This window comes from Lepus europaeus, chromosome 12, assembly GCF_033115175.1.
Source record: "Lepus europaeus isolate LE1 chromosome 12, mLepTim1.pri, whole genome shotgun sequence".
Taxonomy (NCBI): Eukaryota; Metazoa; Chordata; class Mammalia; order Lagomorpha; family Leporidae; genus Lepus; species Lepus europaeus.
This window is the reverse complement of record NC_084838.1, coordinates 55493436-55512044: the sequence shown is the minus strand read 5'-3', so window position 1 is coordinate 55512044 and position 18609 is coordinate 55493436. Positions and strand designations below refer to the sequence as shown.

At 37.5% G+C, this 18609-nt stretch overlaps 1 protein-coding gene across 2 annotated transcripts in view; it reads right to left on the bottom strand.

Moving 5' to 3' along the window:
* Positions 1 to 18609, bottom strand: part of SLC24A2 (solute carrier family 24 member 2) — a 257950-nt gene that overhangs the window by 73129 nt on the left and 166212 nt on the right. Inside the window, exon 4 of one of the 2 annotated variants that reach the window (XM_062207033.1) lies at positions 4986 to 5036. The exons of the other annotated variant lie outside the window; for it this stretch is intronic. Within the exon in view, the coding sequence (XP_062063017.1) occupies positions 4986 to 5036 (51 nt within the window). The remainder of the gene's footprint in view (positions 1 to 4985; positions 5037 to 18609) is intronic. 2 annotated transcript variants of the gene reach the window in all.

Below are 18609 nucleotides of genomic sequence, written 5' to 3'. Positions count from 1 at the left end.
TTTCTTTGAAATAATGAGGGTTTTCAAAACATATCCACATGCCTAACTTAGGACCCCCATGATTCATGGAAGACATTATTAGTTTTCCAGCTTGATAAGGGGACTATTGGTTGCCATGAAACAGTAGGCTTAATTTAATTAAGGAAAAGCTGTTTATAATTTTTGCCTCTGATATCAAAACTTTTCTACTTTTTTTTGCTTATACAAATGAATAAATGTTGAATATTTAAAGAATACAACAATTAATTCTCTAGAAATGATTTCTGTTAAGCATCTCTGAATTTGTGTCAATAAAATGCGGACAGCTTTCTATCATACATCACTTCCTTGCAAGATATTCATCAGGATATCTACCTGTCTACCTACCTACCTACCTTCCTACCTACCCACAAGTCTCCAAAGAACAGAAGTGCCTCTTCTTTAATTCATGTTTCATCACATAAAATTGTTTGATTTTGAACTTTCTATATTTTCTTTTAGAGTTATTTTAGGAAAGAAGCCAAGTTAAATTTATTGAGAATTTTCTAGTATGAAAATTATATGAAATTTGGGTATCTTCAGATAAGAACATAAGCTGTGTGTTATTAACTTCAAGTACATATTGGAGATTGCTCTTCTAACCAAGAATACACAGTATCACTCAACAAGGAGATAAGGGAATGATTGCCATGTGTGGGGAACTAAGGTCACTAAAAGGTCACATGAGTCATTCATTTTAGTCCCCAGGAACATTTTATTATAGAAGAAAATATAGTCCCTTGGAGAAGTGATGCTCACTAATCTTTAATGCCAAACAGAATGTCTTGTACAGAGCAGGTATCAGTTATTAAGTGAACATACCAACACAGGGAGTTGGTGGGGCAGTCTGTCATCTTGGGATGCAGGAATGAGGCAGTGGAGACTTTGCCTGCTGAGTGCCATGCTGTGTGCATTATAGATTTTGCCTGCCCTTATTTCCCAGGAAAAGGTGAGATGTCTTCCTCTGGGCCCCCTCAATACCTTAGGGGTAACCTATTATACCCTTCATCTCTCTACCTGTGTCTCCCAGTAGGTCATGAGATCCTTAGAAGGATTGTCCTTAATTTCCATGGGCTCTGTCCCCAGTCTAGTGCCTGATTCACACTGGGTATTGAGGAATAAACATATTAGAGAATAAATGAATGGATAAATGAATAAAATTCTCACTGGCATGAGGTGGGAAAGGGGATTGAATGTGACCCAGAGATCTGCTTCAGTTTAAGTTCTAGGATGCCTGAGTGATGAGGGAGAAAGGGATAGGGCTCTGAGGGCAAGGACAAACTTTACAAATACCATGATTCTGTCCAGTGTTTGAGAGTAAGTACACTGTTTTATTAAAATAAAATTTTTTATGGGTAAAACGTTCAAGTAGGGGAAGATGTTTTACTCAGCAGCTCATTACTGTTCATCTCATGATGCTTTCGTTCTTAGTCTTCTTACTTCCTGTACTGTGTCTAATTTAGGCTACCCCTGATCCTCATAACACCTTGGACAGCTACTGCAGTGACTCTAGAAGGGCAGGGTGATGTGACAATGGTCTGGCTTTGGAGCCTACCTCACGACTTGCTACTTCTGAATCCCAGAGAAAATTCCTTAGCTTCTCTGAGTCTTAGTTTCCTCATCTGAGTAAATTTTTGAGCCTTGGTTTTCTCATCTTTAGTAAAATCTACCTTGTGTGATCATTATGAGGATTGGATGATATATTGTAGGATAGAGTAAAGCTCATAGCACTGCACTTGGTAGGTGGGGTTCTCATCCATTATAGGTGTGCTCCCATCTTTTTATGTTTCTCCCAGCTGATGGGTCAGTCTTTACCCTGTTCCTTGCCTGATTTATCCATGTTTACTGATTCTTTTGGGCCAAGTTCAAAGACTACCTTCTCCACAAACTTCCTTCCCCCACTTTTGAAAGAAATCTCTCCTCCTTTGTAGTCTGTCATCTTCTGAATCCTTATGGTACTTACCACTTTCTTCCTGGTGCTTCAGTTATTGCTATGTTAGTTTTCTCTCTGTTTTAAAAGTTCTATGGAAGCAAATTGCCCACCCTTTAATTTTGTTTTTCCAAAGTACGTATCAGAATAACTCACATACAATAAGTGCTTAAAATTAATGAACTGAATATGTGCAGGACAATTCTCTACATTTAGAAACTATCACTGAATTCCTCTTTGCATATAGGGTGGCCTAGGTGATACATCCACTTATAGGGCATGGGAGACAAAAGGCTTCATTGGAGCAGCTGATCTCACACAATGTCTAGAGAATTCCCTGGAAACAGTTGTAAATAATGACTAGTTACAAGGACATTCATAATAAAGGCCTGCTCAGGGGCTAGTCACAAATGCCTAAAACTGTGAAGATGCTTAAATGGAAGAGAGTATTTTCCAAAGGCCAGCTGGCTCTCAGTTATTGCCAAAATGTCTTCATCTTATTATAATTCCTGAACTTGTACAGCGTGGAAGTAACAGAAATCACAGTTACTATTATTTTTCAGTGGGAGAGGAGAGGCCCTTGAGAATTTGAAGAAGTCATGTATGGTTGTTGCTGAGTTTGAGATTACTGAGCTGGCTTTGAGTCATTGTGATGGAATCTCAGAATTAGATTTAAGCGAAATCTGGCTTGTCACGGAGGCAGCTGCCAAAGGATGTACCCCAAAGTAGCCAAGTGAGGAAACCGTTTTCCAAACTATACCCAAGAGGTATTGCTATGTGTTTAGAAGAATTTTTAGTTTCTCAGAGTCTCCTCTTTCAGGTGAAAGATTAACCCTAACCAACATTTGCACAATGTTTCCTCAAAAGGCTTCATGTAAGAAAGGGCTCCTTGATCAAGGAAGTCCAGGAAATACTGCATCCTTCTTCCTTCTTTATTTGATTTACAATTTGATGCAGAGCATAATTGTATGTTGAAGGTTCTAGGATGTCACATGATAAGCCTATTTAAGTTAATTCAGAATATCTTCCTCTTATTTAACTGTGGAATCAAGAATCTCCCTCCCTTTCCTTCCTTCCTTCCTTCCTTCCTTCCTTCCTTCCTTCCTTCCTTCCTTCCTTCCTTCCTTTCTTTCTTTCCCTTCTTATTTTTTTTTTCTGTTTGTTAAAAAATACCTAGTGACATGACAGGAAACTAATATTTCACAGAACACACTTTTGAAATTCTGCCTTAGCTACTATTATCTATCATCATAAAGGAGATGAATTTTCATCGAAGAATGGGACACAAAAGGGATTTGCATGAGGACACAGGAGACTGAAGGAAGGATAAAGAATGTTAAAGGTGACCCAGATACCATTTGACAGTCTTGATAAGGGTCATCCATTCTTCCCATGCCAGGCATTATTTTGACTGTGCTTTCCTGCTTTGAAAGCCCAGTGGTTATCAAGGGAAATTTCAGATTGGGAGTAACAGTTCAGCTTCTTTGTGTGATCTTGAATTGTCTGGTGTGGGGAGGCAAGAGAAAGGGAGCACATGGACAGCAACATTTTCTCATATGGGTGTGAAAATAGGAAGGAAAGGGAGAAAGGGAGATAGCTGAGGTGAGAGGGAGACAAAAAGGGCAATGAGAAGTTAAGAGTGGAAGGCAAGGGATAGGATAGAGTAAGGAGAGAAAGTGAAAGATTGTGACAGGTCAGGTAGAAGCTATTAAACCCACCTGTCCAAACCAGTAGTAAAAGAACAGCTGGGACAGGAGCCTTCCTTTAACTGTGGATTGGGCCTTCTATCCCTGGGTAGTGGGATACTTATTCCCCAGGGTAGCATTTTGCCTTGGGTCCTCTTGATGCCCAAAGGTATGCTTTCTCTCACATTGCTGTCAGGGCCCAGGCTGAGATCCTATTAGTGGTTTGATGCTTTAGAAGACATAGCAGTGATTAAGTTAAAGCCCAGAGATAGCCACAGAGAAGGGCCCAGGTGTTTTGCAGACTCTGAAGTAGGCAGGGGCTGAGAAAGGGCTTCCTCTTACCCAGGACTGTGAGGGGATCCACTTCCTGCATGCAAAGCAACTGAGAGATTGTTGTCAAGGTAAAGCAATTTAGGAATACTGGAAACTGAAAGCAAGATATGCAACACATTTGCAAGTTTTTCTCCCATGTTGAAGGACAAAATTAGTTAATTCCCCTACTAGGGTACCTTTTGATTTCTTGTCACTATCATTGTAAAAATCATGAAAAACCCCAAAATGCTTTCATAATTTACAACTATTATGTATTATTTAAAAGATGGAGGCATGTGTGGGGTAAAACACAAGATAGGGCATTCAGACTACTCCCTTTAAAAGAATTTTAAGTTGCTGTTCCATGGCGAACATAATTTAGAAGTGTGATTCTGCCTGTGTCAAGGCTGTGCTCTGGGATAGTGCCTGGGATTCATTAATCCTTTTAAAAATAAATCTCCAGTCAGTAAAAATGGTTGAGAGTGGGAACCCCAATGCAGACAATTCTATTGGCAGAAATGGTGGCCCCAGGTTCAGAATAATACTAAGTCTGAGCCCGAGGACATGAACCTACAGCCCTGTGCATCAAAGGCAGTCTTGTTTTGGGTGTAAGATTTACTTCATATATCTCATTCTTTTGCATAAATCAGAGAATCATCAGAATATATATTTCCCTCTGAAATAAGGACCTATCAGAAGAGAGTTGGATGGATGTTTCTGTATGTTGTGAGCAGGTAGAGGAAAAAATGCTGAAGCAGTGGATCATTTGTGTTTACATTGCTGACACCATTTCTCTGAGTTGTTGCACAACTGAGGTGGTTTGGATTGTTTGAATGGAATCACATGATTACCCGTGGGATTGCATGTCCAATTCCAAATAAACACAATAGCAAAATCTAGACGAAAATGCAGAAAAAAACAACAAATCACACGATGTCACTGAAGTCATGCAAGGAGAAAGAAGATTTAAAAAAATGGGCAAGCAACAGACACTATAAATGAAAAAAAGCCAATGCATACAATTCTAAAATCATTCTTACCTTCTTCAGTCATTGTGTCATAATATTTTAGTTTTCCATATGATCCAAGTTCTACAACATCACAGTAAAAGACACAAAGATAAGGAACGAGCTATAATGCAAGAACTTTGTTTTTACACATTCTTAATTAATCAGATTCAGAGTTATACTGTCAAATTTTGCAATCCTAACTATATGGAGATGTGCAAACATGGGCCATGTGGCAGACAGCTTTCACAGCCCATTTTCAGAAATCACTTAAAATATATTATTCTGCTGGGGGTAGGATATGCCCTGCATTGCAGAATAGGACAGTTATTTTAACATCTGATGAGACAGACTATTTGGCTAGGTGAACTTCACCCCAGGTCCAGCCTAGCCATATCATTTTTGTAGACATGCCATTCCTAGAGAGTGGGAGTGAGCAAGAACAGTGTCCATGACCATGGAAGCTTGCAAACATGGGGTTCTTTGCCATGGAAGAGCAGTCCCAAAAGTTCATTTCACAGCTTTTCTCCAGCAGAATCCCTTCATAGAGCATAAAAAAAGGCTACCTGGGAAAATCCAAAATGAAAAATCAGATTCAAAACTTCCTTTTCGCTTATCTTATATTTGAGACAAAAACCACTGGAAACCATGTGTGCAGCATGTTAAGAAGAGCTGTCAATGATGTAGAGTGCTCTGGGAGCAAGATGGAGGCATATTTTCAGGGAAGACCACCAAGTTCAAACATGTGACAACGTAGTCACAGTTCTTAGATCAAGGAATTAAACAGCAGGGGTAGGAAGAAGATGGACAGCTCCTCCTCTGAGTGCAGATCACCAAGGGACTGTGTTGTAAGAGAAACCAGATACTGCTGGTATAAAATGAGCTGTTCTGAGTCAGCTGGTGGGAGTGGCAGCTGGGGTCGGGGAAGAGAGGAGGTGGGATGCACCATTTCTGTTTTTTTCAGTTTTAAAATAGACACTTTCATTCTTGTTCATCTGAAAATTCCAGATTGTTTTAAGCAACATTGTGAGCAGGTTAAAAATATTTTCCTTGGTCATAGCAACACTTCCAATAAACTTCAAGAAATTAATTAGACTCAAGAGATATTCCTGTGATTCTGCAGAATATTTCCATGACCCATTAACTTGGGTAGCTTCTGGGAATCTACATATGAATCAGCTTATAATTGATGTGTTTGTGTGCAAGATGAAGAATCCAGCTTAACATGCAATATTAAATATTCTTGAATTTTATGTTTATATTATACATTCTCTATACATTCTTCTTCTACATGTCTAGATTTTTTCCTAAAGCTATTTTAATGCACCAATACAAAATTATGCCTTGGGGAGAAAAATCATCTCATTGTTATGTTTCTAAAAAACCTGGTTATCAAGGCTTTTGTTAGCTATGTTACAAAAAAGGCAAGTGCCTCAGTAAGAAATTGAATTTTGTATAAATAATTATAAATTTTTTTATAACTTCTTGGGATTGCTTTCAGTGTAACATATTTTTTCTGGTATTTTAAGAGTAGGAGTCTATTATATATATGACATTGTATAAGTTTGAAATTCTTAAATGATCTAAATACTTTCATAAATATTGAACACATGTTCACATTGACTTCATACATAATATGCATATTTGCATATACATGTATGTATGTTTGTGTGTAGTCTTGCAAAAAGTTGATGAATTGTATCCACCAACAAAGTTTTTGTAGCTTTTTTTCCATCCCTAAGGTTAAGCAGTGGGATAAATAGTTGGCATTCTCTGTTTATTAGGAAACAAAACATGAATGGCTCTATGTTTGCAAGGTTGACTATAAACCATATTCTACATGGTGAAGACACATAATTGCACTTTTATGGACTTGTCTTTTTAGATGCAAAGTTCTCTATATGTACACACCTGTTTCATGTATTAATCCCAAACTATCAATCATCTGCTTGTGGCAGATGATAGTATTCTTAACCTCATCTCTTGCAAAACCAGGTATAAATAAATACAATCATATGGTGTAATTTTCACTTTATTTTTACATAGAATTGGATATATTCATGTGTCACAAAACTCACACATTCTTGCCACTGTTGCAATGTCTAGATTATTTCCTTGAGTGGTAAATGAGATAGAGGGATAAGAACTGGACAGAGCAAACCAAAAATGAGGCTAACAATAATTGCATTAGAGTTGAATGACAGTAGATATGTGGCTACTTGAAACACAGTGAGGAAGGGGCAGAAGGAAACAATGTTTGTCCAAGCAAAAGAACCATACTTGCAGCTTACTAAAGAAAAGGCAGAAAAGGATGGGGAAGGAAACCAGCCTGTTAGAGTATGGTCTTTAACATGGACAGTGATGGGATGGTGAGACATGACCTCAACAGCAACATCCCAAGGGAAGTGGAGCAGCATTTCCAAGAGCCAGGCAGCCCTCTTCCCTGAATTAGGCTCTCAGGGACAGGAAGGTGACATGCAGCTAGGACAAACACAACATGCATGCTTAAGCCAGAGCTCATCACACACCTGGCTGGTGTCCACAGCCCATGGTTGTCTGATGGAAAGTGACCTTACTCACTATATGTTGATAGCTTATGGCAAAGGCCAGATTGGCTGAGAAGGCCTTGGAAGTATAAGTGAAAACTCACCTGCAGGGAACATAGTTTCCAATCAGCACCCTCAACCATAATGAATAACCAAAGCACCTTTAACATAATTGGATTAGGATTCACACTGAGCCTAATCCAAGCTGTGTTTCTTTGGGATAGGAGGGAGTTCTAGAGGTGGTATTTAATACCATCTAGCAGTGTCCATTTATTCTGTCACCTGAGCAAGAGGCAGCCAGAGTTGGAAGAGGGATGCATCACTCGGAAATGAATAACATTCTGGGCACCACCTGGTGCCTCTTCTGTATATATAAAATTTCTCTAATGAAGCCACATAGACTAAAAACAAATTGGAGAACCCAGTGGTGGTGTTTGAGATGAACCTGTAATCCAGTCATGAATCTCTCCTAACATGGTGACCACAGCACCGAAGCCCTTAGATTTCTAGGGGCATTGAACCTTTCATCATTTCTCTGTTCTCTTTCTTCTAGTAATCTTATTACCTGGTTTTAGGATATCTCTGAGTTCTTATCCATACTTCAGAACTGACAAAAGTACGGTAAAGATCTTGTCTTTCATCTCAAAGAATCTGTGAATAAGAACTAGTGTTTGAGCTCCTAATTTCTCTCTGTCTTGAAACACTTCTCTTTCCAAGATTGCTTTTCTCAGCTTTACTTTTTAAGTTGTTGACATTCTCAACCCTTTGCCCATAAATCCCTGAGGTGGAAACAGCATATCTGAGGCCTGAAATTTCTGATGTTTAAAACAGAAAGCCAATTGAAGCATCTGTGCTGATTTCATTTTATTAGAATGAAAAATAGAAGTAGAGAAATCAATGAAAATAAATATTTATTATTAAAGCATTAGCTGGTGGGGAAAATAATTAATTTTTTTTTTCAGAGACAGTTTTATTTTTGGTATTGTTTTAATGTATGTGGATACCTAAAAATTAAGGCTTCCTCAACACAGACACTAGTTTCTTGGTAAAGTTTTGTAATACCTATAAAGAAAGTGTCTGTGAATATTGGGTTGTATCCTACGTACAGAAAGATTATTTTCAGTAATGAATGAAAGTTAAGTATATGGGCTTTGAAGTCGGGGCATAGATTTTGGCTCATGATTTGCCACTTATTAACTGTGTGACTTTGAGCAAGTTGCTTTACCTCTGTGAGCCATGTATTCTCATCTGTGAAAGGACAGGTTAATTGTGTGTACCTACAAGGCATTAATGAAGGGTAAGTGAGATAATGATACATACTAAGGAATCAACAATAAGAAATTATCATTATTACAAGCATCACAAAGAAGAGTAAAGGAAAACCCATGAGATATGGAGCAGGGCATATAGAGAACTTGCTATTTAATACACACTTGTTAATTTAAACCCTACGCATAGAGGTTTTAAACAGCATCTGTCAAAAAGATATTCTGCCTTACTCTGAGGCTAGCATTTTAAAAACATGCGGGTGGGAGGGAAGTTATGGGGGGGGGGAGCCATTGTAACCCATAAGCTGTACTTTGGAAATTTATATTCATTAAATAAAAGTTTAATAAATGAAAAAAAAAAACATGCTTCATCAATCCTGCTCTTTCACTCATATGTATAGGCAATGAAAACACTGAAGAACCATGAGAGAAGGGTGTGAAAAGTGAACCTTTAATTCACCTCTTAACAGCATTCCAGCATGGAATCTAGATTGCCATCCCTTCTAATATTTGTAGCCTATGTCTCTGACCAGGCTGCCTATCTGCTGGTGATAGAATACTCTTCATCTTTGGATTACTGGCAGAACTTAGAGCTGTGATTTCCTCATATCACATGCTCTCCTAACATTTCTTAAATAAAGTATACAAATGCATGGCTTCCAGATGACATTGAGCTCAGGATGCTTTGGTTCATTGCACTTCCCTGGATTTTCTGAAGTCAGGAAGGCTGGCACTGATATCAGGGGCTTCTCTGTTGTTGATATCATAACATCACCATCTGGATTAAGTGCTTCTGAGTAACAAAGAACAGACAGCTAAACCAAAACTTCACTCAACTGTGTATGAGCTGGGTGACCCTCTCTGAGTTTTAGTATCTCCTTCTATAATATGAGGATAAGAGCAATACCTGTGCTCAGGAGGGACTATCAGATAAGACACATCTATAAAGTACTTTTCATTAGGATGGTACAGACATCTTTATTAATTGGTACCCCTCTTCATCATCTGCCAAAACTCCACCATAAACATCTAACTCAACACAGCATAAGAGAGATCCTATTCAAATTCTGTCTTTGTAGCTGGGTATCAATTTATGCTTGACATGGTCAAGTCAACAAAACCCTCTACATGTCTCTCTTCAAAGACAAAGATATCAAAAGGAAAACTTTTAGTCTGGTAAAGGCTTTCTTGATCATGTTTTGCATTGTTAACATTTTAGCCCAAAGGTAAGGTATTATTTATTTAAGTAATCTGTGAGTTTATTTTTATTATTATTTTGAAATTTATAAATGGATAATATGAGGGTTGAGTATTTGTAATTTTCCATACCACTCCCTTAAACTCTATACTTAATTTGTAGATCTATACATGTTTTATGTTTCTTGCAGGGCATCTGGATTAAAATAGCATCATTATCTTTTTTTCTTGCCTCCTTATAGGAAAATATTTTTCAAAATAAACATGAATTCTGAGCTAAAAGATGTCTCCAAATACAGCCCAACTTTAAGCTTTTCATTTAATTTCATCTCAGGAAAGGCTGCATGGATTACCAAAATTAATAGCTTTGCAGTAAAAGGCTTTCTTGGGTCATTATTCTCTCATATCAAATATTCACGCCAATGCAAGTAACTTATTATAACTTAAAAGAAAAACAGTCTTAAGAGATAGAGGTTAAATGAGGAAACAACCACGAATCTTCACTTCTTCCTCAAGTCAGAAGGAAAGGAATATTTTAACCTTCAAATTCTAAATCTCACTCAAAAAAGCTTTCAAAGTACTGACTCATTGCAGAAGCTCTGCTTAACATTCTGTGAGGGATTGATGTTTGCATGTTAAATTTCCCTATCAGGATCTTAAATGTGTACACGTTTGCCTGGGGACAGCTGTACTCAACATGTGGTATGTATATATGTCATACACGAGGTGTTAACAGAGATGATTTTTGCCTATGGAATTCTTTTCAATCCAGATCTTCTAAATCTATGCTAATGAGGGCTTCTTTCTCTTCTATGAGATTAAAACTTTTTAGGTTTTCGAAAACAAGGCAAGAACTTTGCAAATGAAAATAAAGGACTGAATTTGCAGTTAATTGCTATGGATCCAGTGAGTTCCAAATTTGTGAGTTGGCAACTCAGTTCCCAGTAGAAGGGTGTTGGGAGGTGGGATCTACTGTGAGATGTTTCAGTCATGAAGGCTTGGCTTTATGAATGGACCATTGACACAATCAAAGGGGCTTATAGGAGGGAACCCTCTCTTGTACTCTTCTGCAGTGGGAGCGACAACATTCTTCCCCTATGGAAGATGTGGCATTCAAGATGCCATCTTGAAATTGGAAACCAAGTTCTTAGCAGATACCAAACATACTGGTCCCTTGATCTTGGACTTCCTAGTCTCAGGAATTGTGAGAAATAAATTGCTGTCCTTTATAAATTACCAGTCTTAGTATTCTATTATAGCATCACAAAATGGACTAAGTAATACTCTATCAGCTATTGAATTTCAAGTAGGATTTATGTACACACACATAAACTACCTCTTAGAAAGTTACTATCTGACTTTCATACTCTCTGAATCCATTCCCTTCATGAAATCCTCATTCTCCCTTTCAAGTTTACTGCAAACCCAGACACAGCGGCCTGTTATTGCTACCATTTTTGTCTCCTCAGTCTACAATGTCCTTCCTTGCTGTTTATGTATAGCTAGTGACACTATTCTGAGGCTCCCGCATCCAAGAAATACTGATGACACATTTTTTGCCAAACCAAGAGTTATAAAGATGTCTGGCATCCAGCCCAGTTCTGGAGCATAGTAGGTATTCTGACAATGCACAGTGAACTACAGAGGTCAGACATGGAAGTGTGAAGTAAGCTGGGAAAAACAATAGGAAGTGATGAGGATTACGGAAAATTAGACAGTGTGTGCTGATAAAGGGGTAGCAGCCACTCGGTTTCGGTGTTCCCTCCATGAGGGAATGCAGGCAGGCACGATGTTGACAGATTTTCTGATTGTTTATTGGTAGCCACAAATCTGGATTTGTAGCTGAAATTCAATTCTTAAGTGTTGCCAACTAATTCCAAATTAAAAATAACAACAATAGTGGGATATATTTGGCTCATCAACTTGTACACTTTGTTTTAAAATTGGATTGCTTAGTCCAATTTTCTTATAAATATTAGTCTAAAATGAATGAATGGGACCAACCAGGCTAATGGTACTGAAAGGAGTCCTTGCCCTTCTTCAGAATGTCAAGGACTCTGGCCCACTCCTTTGTCTCTCTTGAAGCTTACGTCACTAATATGGTGGAAGCACCATGGTCTGCTCATATCTGGTTTAGAATCAGACTCATCACTTCAGTGTCCTCTGAGTCCAGCATGGTGTAGATAATATCAAACAATGGATTGTGATGGTCCCATGAAAAATCCCCTCTTTGTGCATATTCCTGCCCAGCCAACTCTGCCATTATACAAGCCAAGAGATTAATTTTTTTAGGGGTAGGGGAGTTTGTTTTCATTTTTATTTAGAGGAGGAATGGAAGTTGTCTATTAAGTATAACTGTTCCCAATTACAGGGAAATATCTGAATTATGTAAAATATGGTGAAAGGTTCTGGAAGGAAAGTTAGGATCAGAGAAGGAATTGCCAATATAATTATGTGGGAATTATCATCCTTGAACAGTGAACAATAATGTGTGGTCATTATTGTGGATCATCCAGATGGCTCATAATAAAATGTCCAAGTGAGTCCCCAGATATTGTGACTTATGAATTTGTCACCTAATTTGCAGCCTCGCTCCTCTGTGGTGTTGCTTAGCAATATCAGTGGTTACTGATTTCTGTCCTGTGAGGGGCTGACTCAAGGCATATTTCACCATATTTTACATGATCTGGATGATCAAACTGGAAAAACAGGACCTTAATATGCTTTTCTGCTGCTTTACTTTTGAGGTTGTTTGGGGAAGGAGAGAGTATAGGATGGAATAGCAGGCTTCTGGACAGGATTTTAAAAGAAAGGTGGTGAGAAACCTAAGAGAGCAGATCCAACCCAAAACTGGTTAAAAAGATTTCCTACCTGTACAAAGAATACAAATATTTCATGTTCTCACTTACATGTGGACGTTCAGAATTTGATCTTGAAGAAGTAGAGAGTAGAATAATGGTTAGCAAAGTTTGGGAGGGAGAAGTGGAAAGTGGATGGTTAATGGGCACAGGGGTACAGTTGGATAGAAGAAATAGTTTCTAATGTCCTATAATATCGTAGTAAAACTGTGGTTGACAACTATTAACTGAAAGTTTCAAAGTACCTAATAGAGAGAATTTTGACTATTCCCAACACAAAGAAATGATTATGTATGGGGTACTACATATGTCAGTTAACCTGATTTGTTCATGCCATACTACCCCAGAAATATGCATAATTACTATGTGTCAAAAAATTTCCTGTCTTTAAAAGCATCTTTTAAATTCTGTAATTAGAAACCTTGGGACTGGAGTTGGAGCATAGCAGGTAAAGCTGCCACCTGCAATGCCAGCATCCCATATGGGCACTGGTTTCAGCCCCGCTGCTCCATTTCCAATCCAGCTGCCTGCTAATGTGTCTATGAAAGCAGTGGGAAGATGGCACAAATGCTTGGGCTCCTGCACCCACGTGATAGACCTAGAAGAAGTCCCTGGTTCCTGGCTTCTGCCTGGCCCACCCTTGGCCATTGTGGCCACTAGGGAGTGAACCAGTGGATGGAAGATCTCTCTCTCTCTCTCTCTCTCTCTCTCTCTGTAACTCTGCCTTTCAATTAAAATGAACTTTAAAAAAATCAATAACATCTTAAACACTGATATTTAGAGTGTTTCTTTTTTCTTCTCCCCAAAGTCAAGGAGAAAAGCAAGTGACGATATAGTATGATGGTTACACGTACAGTTTGGTGCTTTGCAAATCTTGACTTGACCATGGGGTCTGCCTCTTATTAGTGATGCAACCTCAGGAAAGTTAATTAATCTCTTTGATACTCAGTTCCCACACTTAAGTAAATGGGAACAATAATAGTTGCCTTGAAGGATGTGGGATGAGGATTACAGGTATTTAACATGTAACTGACATGAAATAGTTACCAAATATATGGCAGCAATATGACTTTAAAGCATCACCTGGTTTTCCTCCAATTAATCAGAAGCTCCTGTGGATAGCATTATTCTGATCTTCACAATATCAGTGGACTTGGTATCCAGGGGGCTTATCACTATGATTCAGAACAAGGAGATCTTGTAGCACAGCCTAGGTTTTGGAGTCCATAGATGTGGATTCTGGTCTACTTTACTTTTTACTTGGTGTGTGTCTTTGTAATAAGATACTCAGCTGTCCAAAGCCTTAGTTTTCTCATCTGTAAAATGGTGTTGGAAGGAACTTTGATACCTGAAACTTTGGAAGAACTCATATATGTGGGAACCATCATTCTATGATTGCATCAAAATCCAGTGAGCAATGAATTATCTAGACCAACATAATCACAATTAAGGGATATATCAGGATTAGAACTTTGTTCTAAAATTTCTTTACACAGTTTATATTGGAGAAGAAATAGGTAAAAGAATAATGGCAAAAATAAATTATGACACACCAAACGGGATCTATTAATGTCAATATTCTTTTGTAATTTATCAGTAAGTACATGGAGACTTGATATTATTTCAAAGATGCACAACTTAGGGGAAAGGATAATATAAGTATCTTTAAGTTTTGGTTTCCAAAAGGAGATCTCAAGAGAGACTCCAGCTGTTTAGGGAAATTGTCCAGTGGTTAAGAGAGTGAGTTCAAAACTGAATTTGCATCAGTTACTCCCAAGTGTTATTGAGCAAATTATGTAACTACTCTAACCTTCAATATCCTTACATATAAAATAGTTATTCTAAGCATTCATAATAGGATTGATAATGACAAATAATTGAGTCAATCTATGTAAAATGCTTACATAGAGTCTGGCACCCAGTAAGTATTCAATATGTAAGTTTCCCCTGCTGTTATCATCATCCTTGCTTTCATGTGCATCAACTCAGAACTCTAGCTAAATACTCAACATTTCCTATGGTCTCTTTTTCAGCTGGAGTTTCAAGGGAGAAAGTAATATTGTTAAAAAAAGTAAAAGTATGGTTTGAATAGCCAAGAACATAGAATGTTTGAGAACATTTCTGCAACATTTGGAATGTATTTCTTAATTCAGAAAACCTTATTGAGTTCTACTAATAGCAAATTTCCTGTCAAATTATCCCTTATTGTAGGTGATATGATCCTATACATAGGAAAACCAAAAGACTGCACACTAAGAGATTATTGGAACTCATAAGAGAGTTTGGCAAAGTTGTAGGATATAAAATCAACACACAAAAATCAGCAGCATTTGTATACACAAACAATGCCATGGCTGAGAAAGAACTTGTAAGATCAGTCCTATTCACAATAGGTACAAAAAATTTAAATGCCTTCGGATAAATTTAACCAAGGATGTAAAAGATCTCTACAATAAAAATTATAAAACTTTAAGGAAAGAAATAGAAGACACGTACACACAAAAGAAAAAAATCTTCCATGTTTATGAATTGAAAGAATTAATATCATAAAGATGTTCATGCCACCCAAAGCTATTTATACATTCAGTTTGATCCTAATCAAAATACCAAAGATGTTGTTCTCAGATCTGGTATTAAATGTGACTAAGATCCAAAGTTGCCAAACTTTGGCATCTTCGGGAGGGTAGGCTATGGTAATGATGATGCTTTCATAAGCCACACCCACAATTCAACCCTTCACAAATCTATTAAATGTAACCCTAAATATCCTCAATTCTGTATATTGTGCTCCATTCCCACTGCCCCTACTTAGTCTGTTGGCTCACATAGATACTGTAGTAGTCTTATTTGAACTTTCATTTTTTTAATTTTTCATAGCATCTGTCCATTTTCAGTACCTTTCACCCATCTTTCATACTGTTATCAGGATGATCTTTTCAAAACTCAAAATGAAAATTCAATACCTCTAAATTCGCAAAACTTTTTGTGATGCAATTTTGTATGTTTCCTAATTTATTTACTTCTCCAGAACCCAGTTTAGAGGTTCTCTCTTCCAGAAACATTCCCGAGTGCCCTCATTCCTAGAGTAAGTTCTGTCCCTCCTCTGTGTCTGTTCAAGCATATACTTGTACTCATACATGTGCCTTAACCTATTTGTTTTCTAATCTTTAGGGCAAGGAATCATAGTACTCATTTTGTCAATCCCAGCACTCGGTAGGTGTTCAACAAAAGCTGCGGGATTGAATTAAATCTCTAAAGTGCTCTGTTCATCTTTTTCAGCCTTGTTGCCTTGGGTACTGTTGTCTATGACTCTAACCATTTTAGTCTTCTTACTCCACAGGTTAAACTATTTTGTCTTCAGTATCTCTGCAGGGAGAAACCCTATGAAGGGAAAATGCAGGTGGTCTCCACTGCCAGAATTCCTTCTTTGCTTCTGTAAAGTAGGGGGATTTGCATCACGTAAAAGAGCCATAAGGAGAATCCTCAGCATACAAAAGAGAAAATGGTGGTCCTGTCTTGGAAAGGGAGATGGGAAACACTGGTGCAAATAACGGATGCTGCGTGTTGGCTAGAGAACAACTTGGATGTACTCCTGGATCCCATCTTGAGGCCTGGCTGGATTCAGTGACTTCTGCCAGGCAGAAGCTGATCCAGCCACTCGGTCAGCACAGCCAAGTTTTTACACTCTGGTGCATGAGGCATCAAATAATATTAGAAAAAGATGCAAGGAAAGTGTCCTAGGGGAGGTGAGGAGAAATAATAAAATAAAAAAATTAAAACTCCAGCCATCCAAGGAAAGAACAAAAGGCAAGGCATAAGAGAAAAGATGAAGAAGGCAACAGAATTTGAAAACACAGTGAAATTAATGGAAAAAACTGAAAGAAAGGAAATTAATGCTTCCAATGTGGAAGTAATTTAAAAACTATTTTATGATTACATATTTTATATGACAGAATTGTCCAGCATTTTACTGAATCCTTACCACAATGGATATGATCACCCCCAAATTATAAAGAATTTAAAGGCTTGATTTTAAGTAGAATGTTCACATAATCCTCTATATTTCATCATTTTATCTGATTTATATGTAAATTCCCTTACCAATACTTCTATTAAAATAATAAACTGTGTATGCAGGACTATATAAATGAGTTTAAAATCCATGAAAAGATTTTAATGAAGGGGTATAAGATTTAGATTATATTTCACAAGTAGTCAGGTATACACCTTCAATTAAATAGCAAATGCTGCAGTGAAAAGATCTGATGATATAGGGGAGGTTGGGTATATCATTACCTTCTAACCCCCAAGTATTCAAATGGTGGCCTAAGGATGTTTCAGTAGGATTAAAAAATAATACATTCATTGCTTTTCTAGATTTCCATATGTTAGGAAGAGGAATTTTTTTCTGTTTTAGTCTGCCAAACATCTTGAAGCTACTGATCCCAGATGAAATACAACATTTTGGAGGGAAATGAAGTATGATGTCACATGGTTTCCTTCTCATTGTACAAAGGTCAGGAGAACTTCATAAAAACAGGAATGACAATTATACAGCTCCAAGATAATTTTTGCTCAACTAGAAGCTAGCTAGAAACTAGAAAATTAGTTTCCACATTATATAACAGATATGTACACCAGCACCCCCAAAATTGGCACATGGCAAATAGGCTTCTTTTTTAAGAGAAAATATAGAAGAGATAATTCAGTGACTTACTACTGACCTACTGAATGCTATGTAAAATTTTATGGCTGCAAGAAAACAATAACAGATGAAAGGCATTTAAATGGCAAATGCCTACAAAGAACGTAAATGTAGCAGACATTGTTGTAGATACTCTATAAACAGAATTCCATTGAATACGTGCCACCACCCTAAGGAATAGATACTATCATCTACCCTATCTTACAAAAGAGAAAGCTGCATTCTTCAAAACTCAATTTGCTCAAGGTCACACAGCTAGTAAGTGAAGGAGTTAGGATTCATACCAAAGTGGCTGGTTCCTTTGTGTGTCTGCTCAACAAGGAATCACCTGATTATTCTTCCCAAGAATCTGATGGGAAGAGGCCAACCTAAATACACTACACCAGATGAGGGTGAGAGGGCTTATCTAAATGGGACCCTTGAAAAATTCAAGAATCATCTTTTCATGTTTTATTCTAAACTTGCATTGAGCAGATAGGATATTGTCTCAAGGTCTAGAAAAAAAATCTGCAACTTTTTCCAGATAGTATCCTTTCATGACGTATTGTACCATTTATGGAAATGTACAAAAATAACGGGATAAAAGTTTTAGAAGTGGTGGGGGAGAATTTTCAGTATAAATAGTTTCTGAAATGAGATCAATTCACCATGGACCTATATACCACCAGTGACAATTTTCAGTCCTGTCCATGTTAGCTGTTTAGGCGTAAAGGCTCAAGAGTTAAAGCAAAGTGACATTCACTGTTGATGTTTTGGCATTATGAGCTGCCAAGTAGTCGTGTCACTGACAGCAACTGCATTTCTTTCTTTTTTTTTTTTTTTGCTTAATTTTAATATTTTTTTTATTAAACTTTTATTTAATGAATATAAATTTCCAAAGTATAGCTTATGGGTTACAATGGCTTCCCCCCTCCCATAACTTCCCTCCCGCCCGCAACCCTCCCCTTTCCCGCTCCCTTTCCCCTTCCATTCAGGTAAAGATTCATTTTCAATTCTCTTTGTATACAGAAGATCAGTTTAGTATATATTAGGTAAAGATTTCAACATTTTGCCCATATAGCAACATAAAGTGAAAAAACTACC